Raw genomic sequence first — 20,599 nt, forward strand, 5'->3', positions numbered from 1 at the left:
TTCTACTGAAGAGGCAGAACTTCTCAATGGTATTAAGCAGCTACCTTCTCAACAGTCTTGAGAAAGAACCATAGTATTTTCATGACTCTCCTTCTGGATTCTGAGACTCTTTCCCATCTTTAAAATTTGCTCGGAAATGGTTTGAATAGCATGAAACTGGTACAGATAAAGCAGTCTAGCCCAATGGAGGAAGATCATCTGCAATATCAATGGATCCTAGATTAGGTACATAGCTGGTTGGAAAATGAGTTTTTATTTTCCTTATGGAAAATTATGCCTTTTCATAGAAAAACCAATACCAACAATTTTTTGGCTGGAAAACCCCCTTTTTGTCCTGCAGGTTTGGAGCAGAAAAAAAACTGATTTTTTTTTTAAGGAAAGCAGACACTTTCCACAAACATTTTGTTTTGTTAAAGATCCAATTCTCTGCTGAAAAAAGTTTGGGTGAAAAATTTCAAATCAGCCCTCAATGGGCATGTCTATTCCTCAAATGCACAAATAAAGCCACGTTTTGGAGGTCGCCAGTGAAAGTCTGTCTACTTTTACGGCTCCCATTGCTGTAGGATCTGATTACCTGAAGTGTGTTGGTATCATGTGGTCCTAAGTATTTTTACTACTGTTTAGTATTAACTTGTTATGCGTTTAGATACAATGGAAACAAACTCCTTAAAGCCAACTAAGGGAGGAGAAAATAGCTTTTTACTTCACTAATCTGAAGCTTCTGAGCTACCCAGAATCACTTAGTATTAACTGTGAAACATGTTTTGTTTCACTAGCAGGTGCTCAAATGTCCTGTGCCACCTGTATCAGTTATAACATGTTCTTCAGCTTTCCTGTTTTCAAACTGTGATTGAGTCTTTCATTTTTTACTTGATTTGGCCTCACTCACTACAGAAACCAAACAGCCTCACACAAATCCCCTGTCAAACCCCTCTATGCAATACTATTTTTCCAGGTTTTACACATTTTTTTACTTTTATTAAACCAACAATCTAAGTTCTGAGGAATTCAAGGAAACAGATCTCTTCAATTAGTGATCAACAGCAGGTGCTAATACTTAGTACCTGGTGGCAGCAAACAGTGTAATCAGAGATGATAGGGCTGCCAGAGCCTAAATAGCAAGGCATGCCCCCAGCTGATGTGGAAACTACGGAACAAACATTTGGATTTTATGTTGGGTCCCTAGTCTTCCAGCACAATCATAAAGACAAATACTCCCTTGTTTCAACATTAGAACCGGGGGATGGAGTGGGGTAAAGGGCACGAGCCTTCCCTATCTACACAGGCCGGGGACAATTTCACTCAGACAAGCACCGGCCTACTCTCTCCATAGCCCCTGGACAATCCTGACGCTCCTACCGAACAGAGGATTAGGCAGAGCTATTGTTCCCATCACACACTCAGAGCAACCTAGCTAAGGCATGGTCTCTCCCTCTCTCTCTCACAGAGCTGGGCTAATGGGTACAGCATAGCCCACAACGTGTTGTGGAGATCATTAACCTCAGCTCGTAATAGCTTGTGTATATTCAGGTTGCAGAGTAACTAAGGAGCCCGTTCTGTGTTTTTGGGCAGATGGAATAAGGTGCCTTGAGCCAACACCATGAGATCACAAAGAAAGCTTCCCCTGAACAAGCAGCGGCCCAGAGGTCTTTCCCTTTGCAGCTCCCTACCCTGCTCTACAGCCAACCACAGGAACCACCTGCTTCCCACAGCTCCTCCTTCAACTGAGTTCTCTCAGCCCTTCATAGGAAACATGTGATCCCTTTCTCAGCTGGGTCTGATTATCAAACAGGGCAGGCTGGCCCCAGGCTCTTTGGCACTTATAGAGGCAGGCCACTCTGTTACACCTTCTCACGGCCAAATCGGCAAAACTCAGATTTGTGTAGCTAGAAAAACATGATTTCTGGTGTCTTGCTGGTACGGAGAAGTCTATATCCCATATGGAGACAGAGGTTTTCAGCCACCTTTGCATACCCCATTTGCTGGAAAGGCTGGGGTGCCCATCCAGTCCCTAGTGTAAGTTAGAGCAGTCTCACAGCTGCTCTAACTTATGCTCAGGTCTCCTATGGGCGATTACAACAACAGGAAATTCAAGAATAGACATTCAGAAAATAAAATGGAAAACATGTTTTATTTTTGCTTTCACTTTGCAGGGATTTTTCCCACTATTTCAGAACAGCATGCATGATGCTAGGCACACTCACCGACAGTGCAGCTGCTGGTAATGTTCAGTAAGCTAATGCTTTACAGTAACTACTTTTCGTGCTATCTCTGTACAAGCAGGTGCCTGTGACAGCTGCTAAAAATTTAATATGGAATTGGATGCACTTACTTATGCAGTGAAAGGTCAGACTTGAAGGGAACAATCCTGAAGTGTCTCTCCAGAAAGCGTTAAAAATTAACAATGGGAATTTTGCTCGTGAAAGCTCTGCAGGACTGGGCCAACTGATAGCAAGCCTCTTCTACTTTGTTTTGCTTTACACAATAGTTTATATCACCTTTTGTGAGAAGGGGGCCAAATATTGTTTGGGAAAGTATCGATCCTACAACATTTAGTCATTGATGTGAATGAGAAGTGGGATTGTGCTCTACATTTCAAAGCAGGGAAGAATGGCTGCACTTACACAAACCTGTATTTGAAGCCATAAACTACTATGGGTGTTGTGGGCAATTTTGTGTAAGCAGATACTCACTAGCACATAGTTGCTAAGATGAGCAAATATGGGATTTGAAAATGCTGCCCCTGCAAATCTAAAGGAATATAAATCACTGAAATCTCAGGATTTTGTAAAATAAGAAAAAAATCAGTTAACAATAAAGCACTGCCGTTACTAATTAGAATTTCTACTGCATGTAATGAACTCTGCTCATAATTTATGGGCTAATCTTAAAACAGGGTGAGTGACCTGTTTCTTAAAAACCTGAACCAGCATGAATCTCAGCCTAACCGGAAATTGAACCCCGAGTTAAAACCTTTTTTAAAGGTTTGAATCAATTTCAAAGAAAACCTTAAAGAGATATATAAAACCCTCTTCCTCAATTACTTGGCTCCAGCCACCTAATCTGATCTGCATCAGTCCCACTAAGCAATTCATCCCCCTTCTCCACTCACCCTTCTTTCCTGACTCTGACCTTGCATGAAAACTCCACCATCGCAGTGCTAGGCATAGATACAATTCATCACTGATGCTTTGCTTAAAGCCATATTATAATCCTGCATGCTGCTGTGTGTTCCCAAAGTAGCTCAGAATCTACCTAGTGAAGCATTTGCATCATGCTCATGGATTCCTGGAGATCTAAGCCGCACAAGTGTCATGGAAGCACTGCAGAGAGGGCCATCAGAGCAGTGGCTCAAAGCAATGGACTAAAGTGAGAGCTGGTGGCAGATGAGTGAGAGTTCTATTACAGGTAGGTGTCACTAACTCCCAGCGTGCTCCTTTGGAAGGTTACTGCTGCTCCCGCCAGGGCCCCCTTAGGTTGCCCCTAGTCAGGTTGGCTCTTTGACTGAGGCTAGAAGCATGCCTCAGATTCTTAGCTGTGGTCAGGGAGGCAACCTGGAGCAGGTGTATTGCCCTTTCTTGTTCTGGACCTTTCTGCCTCCTCCTCCTTCTTTGCACTCTCTCTTTTATAGTAGGCCTTGTTTCCTCTATTGGGCTCAGCTGTGAGCATCTGCCTTATGATTGGCAGCTCTGGCAGATGCCTGTTGGTGTGGTTGAACTGTTTGTCTGCAGACAGGAGAGGTTTTGCGCCCCCTACTGCCTAATTGCAGTATGGGGTTTGTAGACCCCAATACAGTAGGTATGAGGGAAGAATTCAGCAATGAGAAGGGTAACTGGACAAAAAAAGGCAGAGGTTTTCAACAGCAGGCCAACAGGAACAGGACTATTGGTATTATAGGTGTGGCATTTGTAGGATTGGGCCTGGGACACTATTATTAAGGGGAATTTTACCCTATGTATTGTTTGCTCTGTGTGTGTATGTAGTTATATGAATATGTACATGCATATATGTACATCCCAAGAGACAGAACATCTATATGTGTGCTTATATACACACGTACATGCAATACTATGTGAAAATGATAGCTTGTTCATCAGATCTGTTCCCTTCCTGTCTTTTGAGTCAATGCAGATCACTTCAGTGAAAAGTTGTTCACCAACCATTAGCTGGATTCAATTTAGGAGAATATCTATCTGGAAGTTGATGTAAGCCAAGTGAGCAGAAAACCTGAAAATAATAGCTCAATATGCCCTGAACAGACAGAGTCACCTCAATGGGGTGTTAACTTTGAAACCTAATGATGATAGTTTAAACAGAACCTTAACTACTTCACTGTGGATCATTTTAGCACAAACATCCAGCTAATGCGCTTATCCCACAATCCCAAAATGACAGCTATGCCTTTCCAGGTATCAAAAGCTGCAACTGCCTCCTACCTCAGCTTGCTGAACCTCCAGCTTCCGTATGATAAATCCTACAATATAGTGGTGTGTTTTCAATAGACTCATAGAAGATTAGGGTTGGAAGGGACCTCAGGAGGTCATCTACTCCAATCCCCTGCTCAAAGCAGGATCAACCCTATTGATTTGGGCATAGCTGCACTTAAGTCAATAATGCCATGTCCATTTACACCAGCTCAAAATTCTGCAGCACACTGAAAATGTACAGGGCAGAATAAAATAAACTGAATGTGGATCAACTTAAATAAAAGAAGGGGTAATGTAGTGGTTGTCTAATTCATTTTCATATTTAGTTTAATGGAAAACGGCATTTCTTGATTTATCTGGGACTGACACAGAATCTCCCGGATTGTAGACTCCAGCCATCTTGCCCCAGAAGACAGGTCAAACTTACTGAGGCATACATGGGGTGCTGGTACTTACACAGACTTCGGTGCAATCTTTCTCCCACAGCTTGCATTTGGGTTCTCATGTCCACCTGCCGTGCCTTATGTTCTTCTAATTCCTGTTGCTTCCCTCTGTCTCCTTTCCCCCCTTTGGCTCTGGACTTCTAATGCCGCTTGCTATGCCTGGAACCACCCATCTGTTCTCGTCCATGGGGAACCCTCTCTTTTCCTCTTTCAAATCCATCTCTTGAGGGAAGCCTTCCACCCTTCATCTTTAGTAGTCAGCAACCCTTCCTGCTACTGATCCTTTGTCCTATGTCTTGTCTTACATTTGTTTCTCTTGCCTTGTTTAGATTGCAAGCTCTTCAGGGCAGGGAAAGCATTTTACCTCTATTCTGTAAATAGCCATGGAAATTTACGAGGCCATTGAAATATGTAATAATCAATAAACATAATGATATCACATTAAAATTCAAGCCTATGGCCTCTGCCTGGTACTTGGCAGTTATTGTAAGAGAAGTAATTTACAAAGGCTGTGTGTACAGAATGCAGCTGAAAGATGAAGTTTAAAGATCACCTATTGGGAAGTATAAATTATTTACTCCACTAAAAAGCTGTGTAGTACACAGTTGTCTTCTAAATTCTTAGAAAAATAAAGTACTAGGGCCTGATCCAAACCCCACTGAAGTAAAATGAAGTCCTTCCATCAGCTGAAATAGGCTTTGGATCAGGATTCTAGAGAGTCCTGATCTAAAATAACAAACTGGATAGTGTTCTGAACTCAATATTAAAGGAAGCTAAAGAATAGGAATCTATTTGATCTCTACTTTGCATTCATTTTATCATGTCTCTGCCTTTGGAAGTGCAAAATTACAAGAGAACAATAGAATGAGAGTGAGTTAAAGATTATAAATACCTGGTGTCAGGAGTATAACAGAGGTGACAATCAGGGAGCAGATAACCAGAATAACAAGTAAAGCAATTGCAATTCCTTTCCAGTTTCTTTGTGGAGGATTACTCCCCACCAGCTCCTAGAAATAATAAAGGACAGGGAACATTAAGTAAAGGCACCAGAACAAGGAAACAAACAACAAAATCCAACCAGCAGTGCACTTTTTCCCGTATATTCACCATGTATTACTGAAGAACCAGCCACTCAGAATACAGTTTATTTCATAGCCCTATGTTCTGGTGTTTATTGATTCACTCTCGATCAAAGAATATGACCAATAAATATGATGGGCCAAATTTATATCTGAGATGATTCATCTTGAGTAACTGTGCATATCTAAGGCAGGGGCAGCCATAATGCTTCGACAGGTGACTGGAAAGGGCGTCCTTTGTACAGTCATCCTTGCTACACTTGTGGAAAAGGGCACACTCCTCACCCTGCCTTACCAGCACAGCTGTCTGCTATGCAGGGATGGCGGCAGAGACAGCAGTGCCCAGGTATACCTCCTCAGGGCTGGTCAGTGCTTGCAGCCATGCTAATGTCCTCTCCCTGATCCCCTATGCTCAGAGAGTGAAGTAGGTCATATCAGGGCTTCCTCCTTTGTTGGATTATTTGGTGGGGGTGCCCCTTCCTCCAGGACACATGTATTGGAGCAACCATCATTTGGCATTCCCTGTGCAGGACTTTAATTATGTGCACTCAGCATATCTAAAATGGAAAAAAGTGAGATCAAAAGGACTGTGAGATGCACATTCCTTTAAAACGGCCAAGAGCCAGAGTTACAGGTGGGTCTGAATGAGTCCATGAAGTTCAGAGGGAGCCTACAGCCATGTGAACGATACCTTCTTCCAACGCACATAACATGCACATTGCACCAACTTAGCCTCATGTAGACCAAGACTCGCTTAGACTCATGCCCGCTTGCCACCATGTAACAACTCATTCCCCTCCCCTCAATGAGTCTGAGTGTAAGGAGGTTTAACATGACTCTCAGGAAGTCTCACACCAAGACACCAGAGAGAGGAGTTTAGAAAGAAAAGCAACTTACAGGAGGGTGTAAGTAGATATAAGAAAAACTAGGCCACCCCCTTTCTTGACTTACACCTTTTTCTCACTCCTCAAAATGTATTGCATCAACTTAGACCTTCTTCCATTCACTTACACATTGGAAGAGAGTCTTACACATCAGCTCTGAGCCTGGCCCCAAACATTCAAAAAGCCACATCACTGTTTACCGATAAGCCTGACATTACTGAGGTTTTACCATGCACTTCTGTATCCTATCTCTCTGGCACCTCTGCATTTATGACTGAGGGTTTTAGGAAGTACTGCATACACATTCACAAGATCTTAAATATTTATTGTACTTCATCCCCTGCCTTAGTTTCCACTGGATTTCCTAACTTCCACTGGATTTCCCTTAGCACTTTACATTACACCTGATTTCATGCATGCACTGAAACATCCAGAGGAACTGTGAGAAGTAGCAATGGACTCTGCTTTCCAGCCAGGCTGAATAATCACTCAGCAAATCAGGGTTCACAGCTACAGCAGCACTAAAACCTTCACATCTAGCCATTCTACTAATCTGGGGCTTTACCTAGTTTGAAGAATTACGGATGATGGTGGCTAGAAGTCAATTTTCCCTGGTTCTTGTTTGTTTCTTGGGTTTTTTTTTTGTTTGTTTGTTTGTTTTTTGCCAGCAAAACTGCTTTGTACAAATTAAGTGCGTGTGGAATTCAAAGGATTAATTCCACTTGCTGTGATGTGGGGATTTTTGTACAAAGAATGTCACCCCAATGGTAAGTAAAGTGGGGCATTTGTGCAAATCTCACTCCCTTTGATCTCTGAGGCTTGGTCTACACTTACCCAGCGATTCGGTGGCAGTCAATGGGAGTTACGCAAGCTACGCAGAGTAGCTTGTATAATTCCCATTGACCGCTGTGCTTCTCTTCTGCACACCGTCTTCACTGCACTGCGCCGATGGGAACTGTGTTCCCGTCGACGCAGCGCTACGCTACTTGAGGGGGTGGATTAACAGCGTCAACTTCTGGATCAATTGAGCGGGTCTCCACTGATCACTCAATTGATCCAGATAAGTCGATCTGACAGCAGCGACTTTTTACTCCCTTATGCGGCCAAGTAAGGGCTGTGACCATCAAGGCCTCTGTGGTGATGTTCATGATAACCACACTGTGGATGATGTGCCGCTTCTGACACTTCAACATTCTGCAACCCCAACTGCAATTTACCTCACAGAACATGGCCTTGTTTCATGAAAACTGGGACTGTCCGACAGAAGAGGAGTTCGTTGGTAAAGAACTTTGGAGCGCTAGAAAGTGGAGCTCCTTATTTCTGAAATCCTGAATTCTTCTAGCTTTAGAAAAAGTACCCCATGAAGCACACACACCAAGCCACTCTAGAATGAGGCATGCGGTACCCCCACAGTCCATAATGTTAAATTCATTCCAAGGAAAAAGGAAACACTTGGTAGTGACTGTGGCCTTCTTTCCCATGGAAATATGCGACTCACATTTGTGGTACCAGGATTTAGGGCTCTTGGTATAATTATAGAAGGCAGCTGTAGAATTTTGTTTGCCAGAGTTACCTGGGAAAATATGTCAACAAATGAGCAAGCTGTATTGCACTCTGTTGTCTTAATTCAAAGCATTGTTATGGGCAGCCTCGCCGACAGGCCAAGGGGGCAATTGCCCAGAGGCTCAGTGATTTAAAAGAGCCCAGGTAGAAGGGAGAATAGATATGTATCCTCCTCCTCTCCCTCACACTCCCTTTCCCTGAGGCCCCCTGCCACTCACGTTCTCTGCCCCTCCCTGAGCCAAGCTTATTTATTATGCACCATGCAGGTTCCCAGGCAGCTGAGGAGATGGTATCCGCTACTCAGCTTCCCGAGTTCCTTGGTAATCTCCCTGGGGAGTCCAAGGGACCCAGGAATTTATAATAAATAAGTAAAAACTTCTGGCGGAAGCCCACTCGGACCTCAGCCATCCCTTTCTAGGGGGAGCCATTGACTGTTCTGCCCTGGGGCCCGGAATTGCTGTCGGGGGGCCTGGTTATGGGTGAAAAGTGGAAACCTTTTGAGGCAAATGTTTGAATTTTATATCCCTTAGAACCGATCCCAACTCCCAGTGAAATCCCAGAAAAAAACTTCGGTGAGAGTCAGATCAGGTCCTTGGAGAAACTGTAGATAAAAAGGGAGTGTTAACGTGTCAGCACTTGTTCTTCCAGGGCTTAGATTTGCCCATGAAACCCAACCTTTCTGCATTCTCCTGGGGATTTGCTTGCACAGACTAAAGGTTTTCCCACATAGTGACTTACTGTGCAGCAGGCTGGTGTATGGTACGATTCACATCCTGGCTTGCTTGTACAGTTACTCGCTGTGTAGACAAGCTCTAAATAGCTGCTAATCTAATGCTCCATTTGAACAAGTGGAGGACCACTGGGATGCAACAAATCCAAACATATTTTTTGCATGATTCTATATTGGAAAACGTGATCGTTTAAGTGTTTGTTCCAGCTGCAAAATCAAAATGTAGCTTTTCTGCCTTCCTAAATATTAAACATTCATATTGGATACAGGACATGGAATACATTAGATGATGATTCCAGATGCTGCTACACAGACCAATATACTTTTCAAAGATTTATTTTATTCTACACTTATTGAATTTTATTTGAGCTCTTACACTTCGAGGAAGCATTTGGCTGGAATTTTGTAATCCTATCAACATACTAATGCAGTCACAATCAATTGTTATTGTCTTACAGCTCTCTGCATGACTGAAGGAACTGAAGCATGGTAAACCTCTGTGCCAAGAAAAACATTACAGACAATAGTTGTAGACAGTGGTCAAAAGGTCATTTCAGGCAGTAGCATATCATGAGTCTCCAGCACCCAGGAGCCACTACATGTATTTGCGTCCCCCCAACTGTTGGTGGCAGCGTCCTGTGGGGGGGGCGGATCTGCAGGCCTGTTTCCTGATCTCCATCACCCCCGCTGTGAGGGCAGCGGGTGTGGCGGCAGTGGCTTACCGAAGGGGCCATGCACCTGGGTGCTGGCTTGGGGTAGGGGTGCCAGCCAAGCTGCCCCTCGCTGACATCTTGGGCAACCGTACCAACCCAGCCCGCAGCTCCCTCATTGCACCCAGCACGGGGGCAGAGGGGCCTCTCACAAACTCTGCCTGTCAGAATTTTTGGCACTACACCTGGTTGATGCGGCCGCTTGGGATGTGAGCGGGGAGGCGGTTCCTCCAAGGAGGGCCCAGCCCATGCCCTCACCCCCCAAGCCAGCACCTCGGGGCATGGCCCCCTCGGTACACCGATTTCAGGGAATATGCAGTTCCTGAGGTTTCAAATATCTTAAGCCCGACAGTGTTGTAAGAACAAACTGGCACAAATCATGTAGCATTGATAGAGAAAAAAGGAAATCAAAGCAGCTGGTTTCTCCTAGGGAAGGCGGAACTCAGTTTGCCTAAAATTGAATCTACTTGAATATTATGACTTGAAAGTCTGATGTAACTTCCAGTGTTCCTGGGTTTGCCCTGTACCTAGGAGAGGATGACAGCAGGAACACAGAGAAGAGAGCAAACATGAGAGAATGCGGCGAATTATAGAGCAGAGAGCCATCAAAGTGAAAACAAATAGAGACTGAAAAGGTTGAGCAGAGAAAGGGAAAGAAAAAAATGGATAAAAATAGATACAGTACATACTGTGTACAAAACTGCTAGGTCTTTGGGGAATGTTCCCTAAATAGAAGAGACTTTGCTCTAGCCAGAAAAATGTTGTCACTTTTTAATAAATTCATTAATTCCTGAAAACAAACTAACAAAAAACCCAAAGGATTTAAAATTATAGGAGGAAAACCAAAGATTTTCAAACTTGAATTAGTTTTAAAAACACTGATATAGTTCCACGGGTTAATAAAACTTTGAATTCAGTTAGGCTTGCCCATCTTTAGATCCGAATGTGGCAAAGGTTTATGCACATGCTTAACTCTATGTACTTGTGCAATCCCATTGAACACGTGTATCATAATCCCACTAACTGCCTAGTCATCCATAAACATCCTCCAACAAAATTACAGTAGATGAGACCTGATGCTTCTGTCATAAAAAAGTGTGTGTGTATGAGGGGTGGGGGCTGGGGAGGGGGAATTGGTAAAAACTTCAGGCTTTTATACATTACAGAACAGCAAATAGGCAACACATTTTTTTTCATTTGCAAGTGACCTTTAAGGTCTCTTATAAAGAGTTCTTGAAACAAGGAGTGCAAGATAAACAACAGACGATACAAAAATAGGTAAGTAGCCTTAGTCAACAAAGCTTGGGTTACTTCTGCTTTTTGAATTCTCAGTGTATCTTGCAGAGAACATGCTGTAATGAGGAAGGAGCTAGATTAGGACCATAGGACTCTGGCCACATGTCTTTTCTATCTGTGTTTTCTAATACTTTTGTCACTTTCAAAGAAGCAATACTGGGTCACGACAACCAGCTGTGACTTCTCAGTGACTTGCCATTTCCTACTGCAATAGAGGCTCTTCTTTCTCGTAGGTTGTCCCCAACTCCCACTTTTTGTGTTGGGGTAAAAAATTCTTCCCACCAGTTTTTAGGAAGGCAGGAATTCAGCCAGGAATCAATCCAAGGTACAGCTCTATTACCAAACCTGTATCACAGAACCACAACAAGGCCAATTCATGTGAATAAATTCATGGTTTCACTAAGGAACTCAAACTCCATGAAGGACCAAAGAGCCCCTCTGGGCTCAGTCAGCCATTAGGGCATTCTCTTTCCTTTGAGAAATGGCAGAGACTTGCATGCAGAACCAGCCACGCACAAAGTTGGCTCCCTCTGCCTATATCCCATCCCTATGCTTATACTCCGGGCCTGATGCACTACTGAAGCACATGCAACCCTGTGGTCTCTTCTTGAATGGCTTCTTCATTTTCAAAGGGAGGAGAACTGGCAGCAGGAAGGGATTTACTGCCAGGTCTCTAGCCAACCAGAGCTCGGGGATGGAGAGACCACGCCTACTTTCTCCCCATTCTTTAACCAATCGGGGCCCTGGGGGCAGGGCCAGTCTGCATAGCACTGTGGATGATGGATGGGGTGGGAGCTCCATCCCCATAGAAAGCCTCTTCCAATTTCAGGATTTACAGTCTGCTCACGGAGGTGACCATGACACAGACTGACAGAGGGTGGGTCAAGGCTCTGCAAAGGGTTAAAGTAGTTCTAGAGATTAGTTCTATCAACTAATCCTACAGATATGATCTTATGTGGCTTTACGGGACTATGAGGTCCAACCACACATACTTTTTTCACCCCCGTATTTAATTTTTGTTGTTAATGGTTTGTATTATGATAGCGGCGGGAGGCCCCAACCAAGATCAGGTTCCCGAGGTACTAGGCACTGTGCAAACACGTAATAAGAGACTGTTCCTGCCCCAAAGAGCTTACCATTTAAATACACAAGACAGACAAAGGACATTCTTTTATCCCCATTTTACAGAGGTAGAGAGAGAGACTAAGCAATGTGCTCGGGGTCACTCAGGAAGTTTGCAGTAGAGAGGCAGGAACTCAACCCAGTTCTCTGAAGGCCCAAGCCTGTTCCTAGGAAGCCTTCCTCTACTACCTTTAGCTTAATTTCAAGTTATTAAAAATGATTTTTAAAGTATGCAAATTTACCACTTTTGGGGCATACATTGCGCCTGTTTGTTGCCTTATCCATACCTTCCCCTGAAGTTTTGAGGGGTAATCATACAAGCTACTGTATGATTTATATGACAAACAGTGGATTCAGATACCAAATCAACTGCAGTTCAACAGAGAATCTAAACAAAGTCCTGGGGATGGGGAGAACCTGGGCTAAGAAATATTTCATTGAGTTATTTCATTGTATAGTTCAAATATACTTCTTCCTAATATTTGTTGATGCTGAAAAGATATGCTATAAATTTCTTTTATGTTTCATGGGCCATTTACCACGGGTAGAGAGGGTAACAACAAATTACAAAACCAATGGTGCATACATCTCAGGCGCATGAAACAGGTTTCTAATCATTTCTGTTTCTTGTAGGATGATATTGGAAAAGGGAAAACATTGAGATACTAAGATACTTACATAGCATACAGAATTCAGAACCAGATCTATGCTGCCTACCCCAATTTTATTATTACCACTGATTAATTCATTACTTCTTGGCCTGACAGTATTAATATGTTTTACATTCCAAGTACCAAACTTATAATTAACTTTGGATTTCATTCTGATTGTGTGTAATAGTGCAACCACAAAAATTGTGTACTTTAAAGCCCCCTGAGTAACTAATTTAATCTGAAGATAAAGTGATGTAATGGAGCACATTAATAAATGAAAGCTAGAAACTAACCATTTCTTAAAGACACCAGCACTGTGGGCTAAACCCTGCAGCATTTACAGGAAACCTGATCCAAAATCCATTGAATTCAGTGCAGAGGCTTTAACAGACTTCAGTGGACTTTGGATGACACTCATACTGAGATAATCTAACTAGAATGAAATCCTGACTCTGTTGCAATCAATAGCAAAAATTCCCTTTGACTTTAATGGGTCATGATTTCACTTCTAGGGAAGGTGAAATTCCCCATTGACTAAGTGAGATTTTCAGTTTACCTGAACTTCAGCTGGGGCCGAATCTGTCCCTTATTACATGGGCCACTTCTGTCACGTGAAGATGGAAAGATTCCTTCCCTCAAAGCTTTATGTATCCTACTGCAGCCCCCACTGGAAATGGGGAGATCGGCCAGTGACTTTACAGTCATTTTCAGTGGCAGGAGTCCTGCCCAGTACTACTTCCCCTGCTTCCACAGCAAAGATGCATGTCCCCTTCTCTCCCCCTCACCCCGCATTTCCTTCCCTTCTCCCTCCCCACAACACCCCTACACAGAGGAACAGCACTGGTTCCACTCTACTGTGGTCCTAATTCAAGAAAGCATCTCCATTTAAGCAATGCCTAATTTATTTCCTGAGCAAGGATGGAGTGAAACAGGAGCTTAAGTGCTTTTCAGAATTGGAGCTGCCTTTTGATTCCACCATGAGGAGAAGCAGCAGAATATGCCCTTTACTGAAAGATGGCAGCATGCAGATAAAAAATAAACTAACCAGACACCACTCATAAATCATCTCAGGCTGTTAATCCTAAAAATGCTTCTTTATTTTTAATATTGATGTCATTTGAGTCTGAGTGGTTATTACTCAAATGAAAACAAAGCAAGTGTGCAAAATTTCCGCTCCAGCAGAGCACCAATAATACCAACATCAGAACAAAGGAAACATTAAAACAATGTCAATCATTTGAAGAACTCACTTGCTTAATGCTACTAATGGTGAAGAATTAATGCAAAACTCAAACAACCTTTGCAAACAAACCAAAATCCTTAAGTCTATTCCCCTCCCCCTTCCTTTTTCTTTGCTGTTTGTTCCTCCTGCCCCTGGCTGCTTATATAAAAGCGTAATTGTTTCTGGATTAGAAAAGTAAAACAGATGTTACTGTAGGTTTTAAAATAAGCACACTTCACTGATGCTGCGTATTAAACCTGATAAATGCTACCGCTTTCATCTCCCTTTATGATTGTACCATAATGTTGCCCACCTGCCAGGTTGACTTTAAAGCCATAAATCCCTTGTACCTACAGTATTTTAAGACTCTAGAATATGGATCTGTGATGGGATATTTTCCTGAATGTAAAAGAATCATTGCACTGGCATGCACCGGATGAATGCTGGAAATGCTCCAATATGGGAGGCCGTCAGCAAAATAATTTCTGGCATGTTTATTTCAAACCTGCCAAGAATCTGCTAGGTGGCCATATTAGAATAATAATACAGAAGCCTAACTCTCTTAAAACAAAAGCTCATGGAGAACAGCTTCTGTTGGCCTTTAATTTAGCAATATTGATATGGCCACTTAAACAAAGGACAAATATTGATGTTACCTGTCAGTACTACATAGTAATACTGTGCATAGCAAACCGGATCCTCAGTCCCAACTTTCTGCAGTTGGCAACCATTCAAGCTAGGCTGGTCATTTGGGGTCTTTTAGACATTCTCCCGGAGAAGGAGTTACCCTTTTTCTCAGGACCCACAGAAAATCTAGCAATGTTGTGTACTCCCACTCCAGCCACGGTGTGAGCTCTGCCCGCTGACTGTGCAGTGACTCTAGTACACAGTGTGGGAGGCTCCCCGGTCGAGAGAGGCTCGCACCGGCACAGCTTGGTTGTCGGTGTGAGGACTTCAATCCCAATTTGCACTCACAACACCCTTGTGACATAAGGCAGTGCTGTTATCCCCATGGCACAGATGGGGAAGTGAGGCACAGGAGACATCCAGACTGCCCTCACAGGGCGACAGCAGCCTGAACAGACATATCTGAACTAGCTTTAATCTTACTAGCTCAAGTACAAGAACAGAGAAGCCACAGCAGCACGGACCAGCCTCATGAGTAATTACCCAGGCTGTACAGCCCACACTGCCATGGCCTCACCGCTCCAGGACCCAAGCCAGCTCTGGTACATCCGCTTGACCCCAGCAACTGCAATCCAGACATACCCTGCAGTCTAGACTTGCTCACAGTCACACAGGGAGTCTATGGCAGAACAGGGACTTGAACCCAGGTTGCCAGCTTGCAGCCTAACCATCAGGCCATCCTTGCTCTCTGTGGCCCTCTGGTGTGAGGTCTTCGGCTTCCAGGCTGGTTGACCCAGCCAGTCCCTTCTGCCAGCACTAATTTCACTCTGTGTCTCCCAAAAGGAAGAGGTTTTACAGCAATGTCCCTTCCAGCCTCTGTCCACAGACAGGGCAGAATTCAGTGAAAGGGTGGTGCCTGGGACGAGCACGTGTTTTAACTGGTGTAGCTCCACTGATGTCAATGAAGAACACTTTACACTAATCTACATTGCTGAGGATCTAGCCCAGTGTGTGTGTAAACAAGTACACACACAAACATATAAACATATAAGCACATACATTCAGGGCCTGGCTCTTCTCAGAGTTTCATCAGTGTATTTCAGAAGTAATTCTATTGAAATGAAATGACATATATGATATACATGATCAGGTTAATGGAGTTTACATATATGGAAATTACATATATGATATAATGGATCAGGTTAAGCAAGAACAGATTCAGGCCCTTTTATTGGGCCAGATACTGAACTGGTATACACTGGTACAACTCCATTGACTTCACAATGTAGCTCTGCATTTTTGCAGCAGCGGAGGATGTAGTCCATAGTATTTAAAACTGTGTACGAAAGACAACCCCAAGGAAGTAAAGAAATGGTTTAGGATGGTCCTGGAGTTTATAACTGAGAGTAAGTAATAAGATAAAAGTAAGCACAGTGCAATTTAGGCTGAGATTTTGGTTTTTTTAAATTCCTTATAGTGAGTTTAATTTGAAGCCAGAGGAAGCCCCACTGCTTAGGTCTTTTAAGACTGGATTGCACAAAGCAATCAGGAATATAGTTAAGGGAATAATTGTATCTTAGTAGGACACATTGATGGAAAAGATGATCTACTACAATAGGTGTATTCTGTTTCCAATTTGTATGATTCCAAGATTAAGAAAATGTTTAGCTCTCCAGTATGTGCTTTAACAAATGTATAAAGGCATGGGGTGAAATCCTGATCCCACTGAAGTCAATGGCAAAATTCCCATTGGCTTCCATGGGGCCAAGAGTTCACCCACGGGTGTGTGCAACTAATGGATGCTGTTATTCAAAATGTAAGCTTAACAAGCCGCTCAAAACTTTGTCATATACAATTCCCTAGGAAAAGCAGTGTAATTCAGACAAGTGAGAATTACATAGCAAACACAGCCTTATTTTATTTCTTTCTTTCCATCAGTTTATTATTATACATTATTTGTATTACACAAGCACCCAGAAGCCCCAATCAAGATCATGCTGAGTGTTGTGCAAACACTACAGAAGACGGTCTCTGGTTTGAAGAGTTTGTAAAAGCAGCAGTGTTCATTCTTTAATGAGAAATTGCCCTCATAACTATGCAAAGTGTGGGAAAACATACCTATATCACACCTCATTCCAACCTTCCTCTTCTTTGCAAATCTCACTCATTGAGTCACACCTAAAATTGGGGGCTGAGCCTACAAACGTCACTTGAATAGTGCCACAGAAGTATATACGACCACAGGGCTGAATAATTTACCTCCTGTGTTTGTAGAATTGGGGCCTTAAATTGCAAACCCTTTGGGTAGGATCCATGTATTTGTTTTTATTCGTTGAATAATAATTATTAATCTGCCTCACTTTGAGGATCCCTTTAAGTAATAGCAACAATGGAGTATGATGAATTCATTTATACAGCCCACCAGACACAGATCGCAGTGAGAGGCTATAATATTTTACAACCAAAAGAAAACAAACACATCCCAAATGTAAGTATATACAGCCAGAAACAATAGAACTTGCTTCATGCCTATAATTAAACTGCTGGTGGAAAAGAAAACAGAGTTAAAAATGACATGATTTTTTCAATTTAAGGTATATGCTATGTACTTACGGTACTCAGAATAATGTATGTTACAAGTTTTGGAAGAGTATTAATGTTTTAGAGAAACACATGTGCAGTCTAAGTAATTACTGGCATAAAATTAAATGCCTGCTCTTTACATCTGTTTACTAAAGGTATGTCTATACTGATGGTGGCAAAGTCGCTGCCATCAGATGGATCTTTCTGGATCGATTGAGCGGTCAGTGTAGACGGCTCAATCGATTAGGATGTCAACGCAGTAAATCCACCCTCTCAAGTGGCGTAGCGCTGTGTTGATGGGAACGTGGTTCCCGTTGGCGCAGTGCAGTGAAGACAGCGAGCAGAAGGGAAGCACAGCAGTCGACAAGAGTTACACAAGCTACACAGAGTAGCTTGCGTAACTCCCATCGACTGCCGCTGAATTTCCAGGTCAGTATAGACCATGGCTAAGTATTATATATAATTATGAATACTCACTGCAAGAGTGACAGATACAGACTTTGCTCCCCAGGTGTGCATGGAAACAGGACAAGGGGTTGTGATGTAGGCAGAAAGTAGGTGTAGCCATTAATAAAAGACCACTCCTGCAGGCACATGGAAGTCCTGAAGACACACACCTGGGGCTGTGGGTGGGGAGAAGGATGAGGATTAGGGCTGCCACTTGCTCAGGCATGCATCTTTTTTTTTGGCCTGTGAAGGACCTGCTCATAAACTTTCAGTGACTGAAGTCTGATAATGAAGCATGAACCCATAAATACAACAAATAAAGGGTTATTCATAGTATCTTACTTGGTAAGTCATCTCATTGACTGATTTTAGAATTGGGCCCAAAGTAAATATATTCCTCAGAAACTAGGGTCTACTCCTATGAATACTGAAGTCACTGCAAAAGTCCAATGGGAGTTCAGTGGGAATCAGCCACTAATTAGTATTTTATCACTAAAACTTGTTGTAAATTACTATCAGCTGCTAAACATTACTACAAATGAGGTACAGCATGGACTGATACAGTACTAACTGTAGTAGTAATAAGAAAATATTGTAGTAGCAATAAGAAAATGTTTGTTATGGGGATAATGGTAGTATACTTAAAACCTGAAAACAGAATGCTAGAATGCTGAGACCACCACCTATCATGCTGACCATTACCGGCTCATTGTTTTCTTGTGCTCTCCTGTCTGTCTGTATCTGCCTTTTATTTCTTGTCTTATACGTAGACTGGAAGCTTTTGGGGGCAGCGATTATTTTTTATTGTGTGTCTGTACAGCACCTAGTGCAATGGGTTCCTGGTGCATGACTAGGGCGCTACAGTAATACAAATAAACAACACCACTATCAATAACAATAACAAAGTATCAATGCATCTTTTCTCTCTGCTTTCAGGAGGGGGTTTTTAAGATTGCTTTTTTATTAGGGGAGTGACTTTTTCATCTCTCCCACACTCCCTTTCTAGTAGTCTTTCTTCTGCAGACTCACTGTGCATTTCTGATTTTTTTTTTTTTTTATTCCATCTGAAGAGTGATGCTAAAGAACAAACCTCTTCCATGGGGGAAAGGTTTCTTCAAACCTTATGCTTCAGATTCCAGAGGTGACAATGCTAACAGTCGCCTCACATTCTGTGCTGAGTGAAACTGAAAAGCTGAAGTGGTAAAAGGCAACCAGGTTATGCTTATCTTCCACTCTCTGGCTAAAAGATATATTTCCTAGCAATGAGCAATGGTTTAGTTTTATATTTAACTTCACTGTTGCCCAGTGCTTGAAACTGTGGGACAGAACCTTGTGTCCTGCTTAACTGCAACATGCTATCTTACCCTCAGAGCTCATCTTAGGAGCCCTTTGGTTCATATCAGTAAACCACTGGTTTTTGTCTCTTCTGATCATTTTGAATAAAATATACATTCAAAACGCTTTGAAGTCTGATGTTAAGGGAATATTTGAGAATAATACAGATAAAGGATACAGCTGTCGTTTTCAGCCTATAATAAACATAATCCTTGCATGTTTTATGTCTTGAGATCAAGCCTCCAATCTTTCAAGTAGTTATTACAGAGCCAAAAGTAGAAAACAAATGCCATCTGCATCTTACACATACAGGCTAATGATTAGTTTTAACAGGTGACAATTCTTCTGAAGATTTTAGAGCACAATGGAGCAACACCAATTTACACCAGTTGAGGATCAGACCCAATGTTACCATTAAGTGGAAATGCTTCTAAAACACAAATTTGGATATAGCATTAACTGAAAGCTCTGACAACATATGAAGCAAGTGAAGGGGTAGTGCAGAAATGGATACTTGAGAAATGTACATAATTCTATGATTTAAGGAGCATTATCATGAGAAAGGTTGTGGAACCCTCTCCAGATCTAGCTAATAATAAAAGACTTTCAGCACATGCTGTTAATAAAAATTGAGAAATGATGAGTAATTTTTATAGTATGTATCTCATTACTGTTCGTAGAAATACAATGGTGGCACTTAACCACTTAATGTACCCTTTGCCTTAAACTGTTGATAAATATATAACAGTATTTCAGTATTTGCAGCTATCCCCAGCACTACAGGCCATTTTAAACAGATCTAGGTGCCTAAAAATGGAAATAAGCAGCTAGTGGGATTTTCAAAAGCACCGAGTCATCTAACTCCCACAGGTCCCACGAGGCACCTATCTACATTTTTAGGAGCTTAAATACCTTTAAAAGTGCTGAAAATAACTGGGGAATTAATGCCATGGGCGTGAGGCATCTGGGCACTTTTGAAAATTCCACTCAGAGCCTACGTGCACATGCATATGTAGGTGCTTAGATATCTTTAAAAATCTGGCCCTTAGTGGGTACAGAGAAGCACAGAGAATGCTGCAAATACTGAGGCAAAGCAATCTAATTATTTAACTCTACAGTGAAGAATTTTAAGCAAATTCAATCTAATTTAACCTCCCAGGCCACTAACCACCACCCAGCCCACATCCACATGAACCCCAAAAGTCACTGAGAGAAGAAATACAGCACACAGTGACAGCATTTTTGAGAATTGTTTCCTGACTGTAGTCATACTTTAATACTCGTTCATAAGGAACATAGAGCCAGAACCTTAATTGATGCAAACTGACGTAGCCTCATTGAAGTCAAAGTAGCTGGGCTGATTTACACTAGCTGAGAATCCAGGCTTGAGATCCTGAGTTAACTCTTCAGAGTTAGCTAGAGTGAAGCTAACAGAGTAGCTTCTAAACAACCTGAGAAATAGACACGAAGAGAACAGA

General features: G+C 42.4%; 1 protein-coding gene across 1 annotated transcript in view; it reads right to left on the bottom strand.

Annotated features, from left to right (window-relative positions):
- DPP6 (dipeptidyl peptidase like 6) overlaps nt 1-20,599 on the bottom strand; it is a 370,977-nt gene that overhangs the window by 257,001 nt on the left and 93,377 nt on the right. The window contains exon 2 of the mRNA XM_067542727.1: nt 5,763-5,877. Within this exon, the coding sequence (XP_067398828.1) occupies nt 5,763-5,877 (115 nt within the window). The remainder of the gene's footprint in view (nt 1-5,762; nt 5,878-20,599) is intronic.

The sequence above is a fragment of the Emydura macquarii genome, unplaced genomic scaffold (genome assembly GCF_026122565.2).
Source record: "Emydura macquarii macquarii isolate MOO-44397 ecotype Brisbane River unplaced genomic scaffold, CSIRO-AGI_Emac_v2 contig_719, whole genome shotgun sequence".
NCBI lineage: Eukaryota > Metazoa > Chordata > Testudines > Chelidae > Emydura > Emydura macquarii.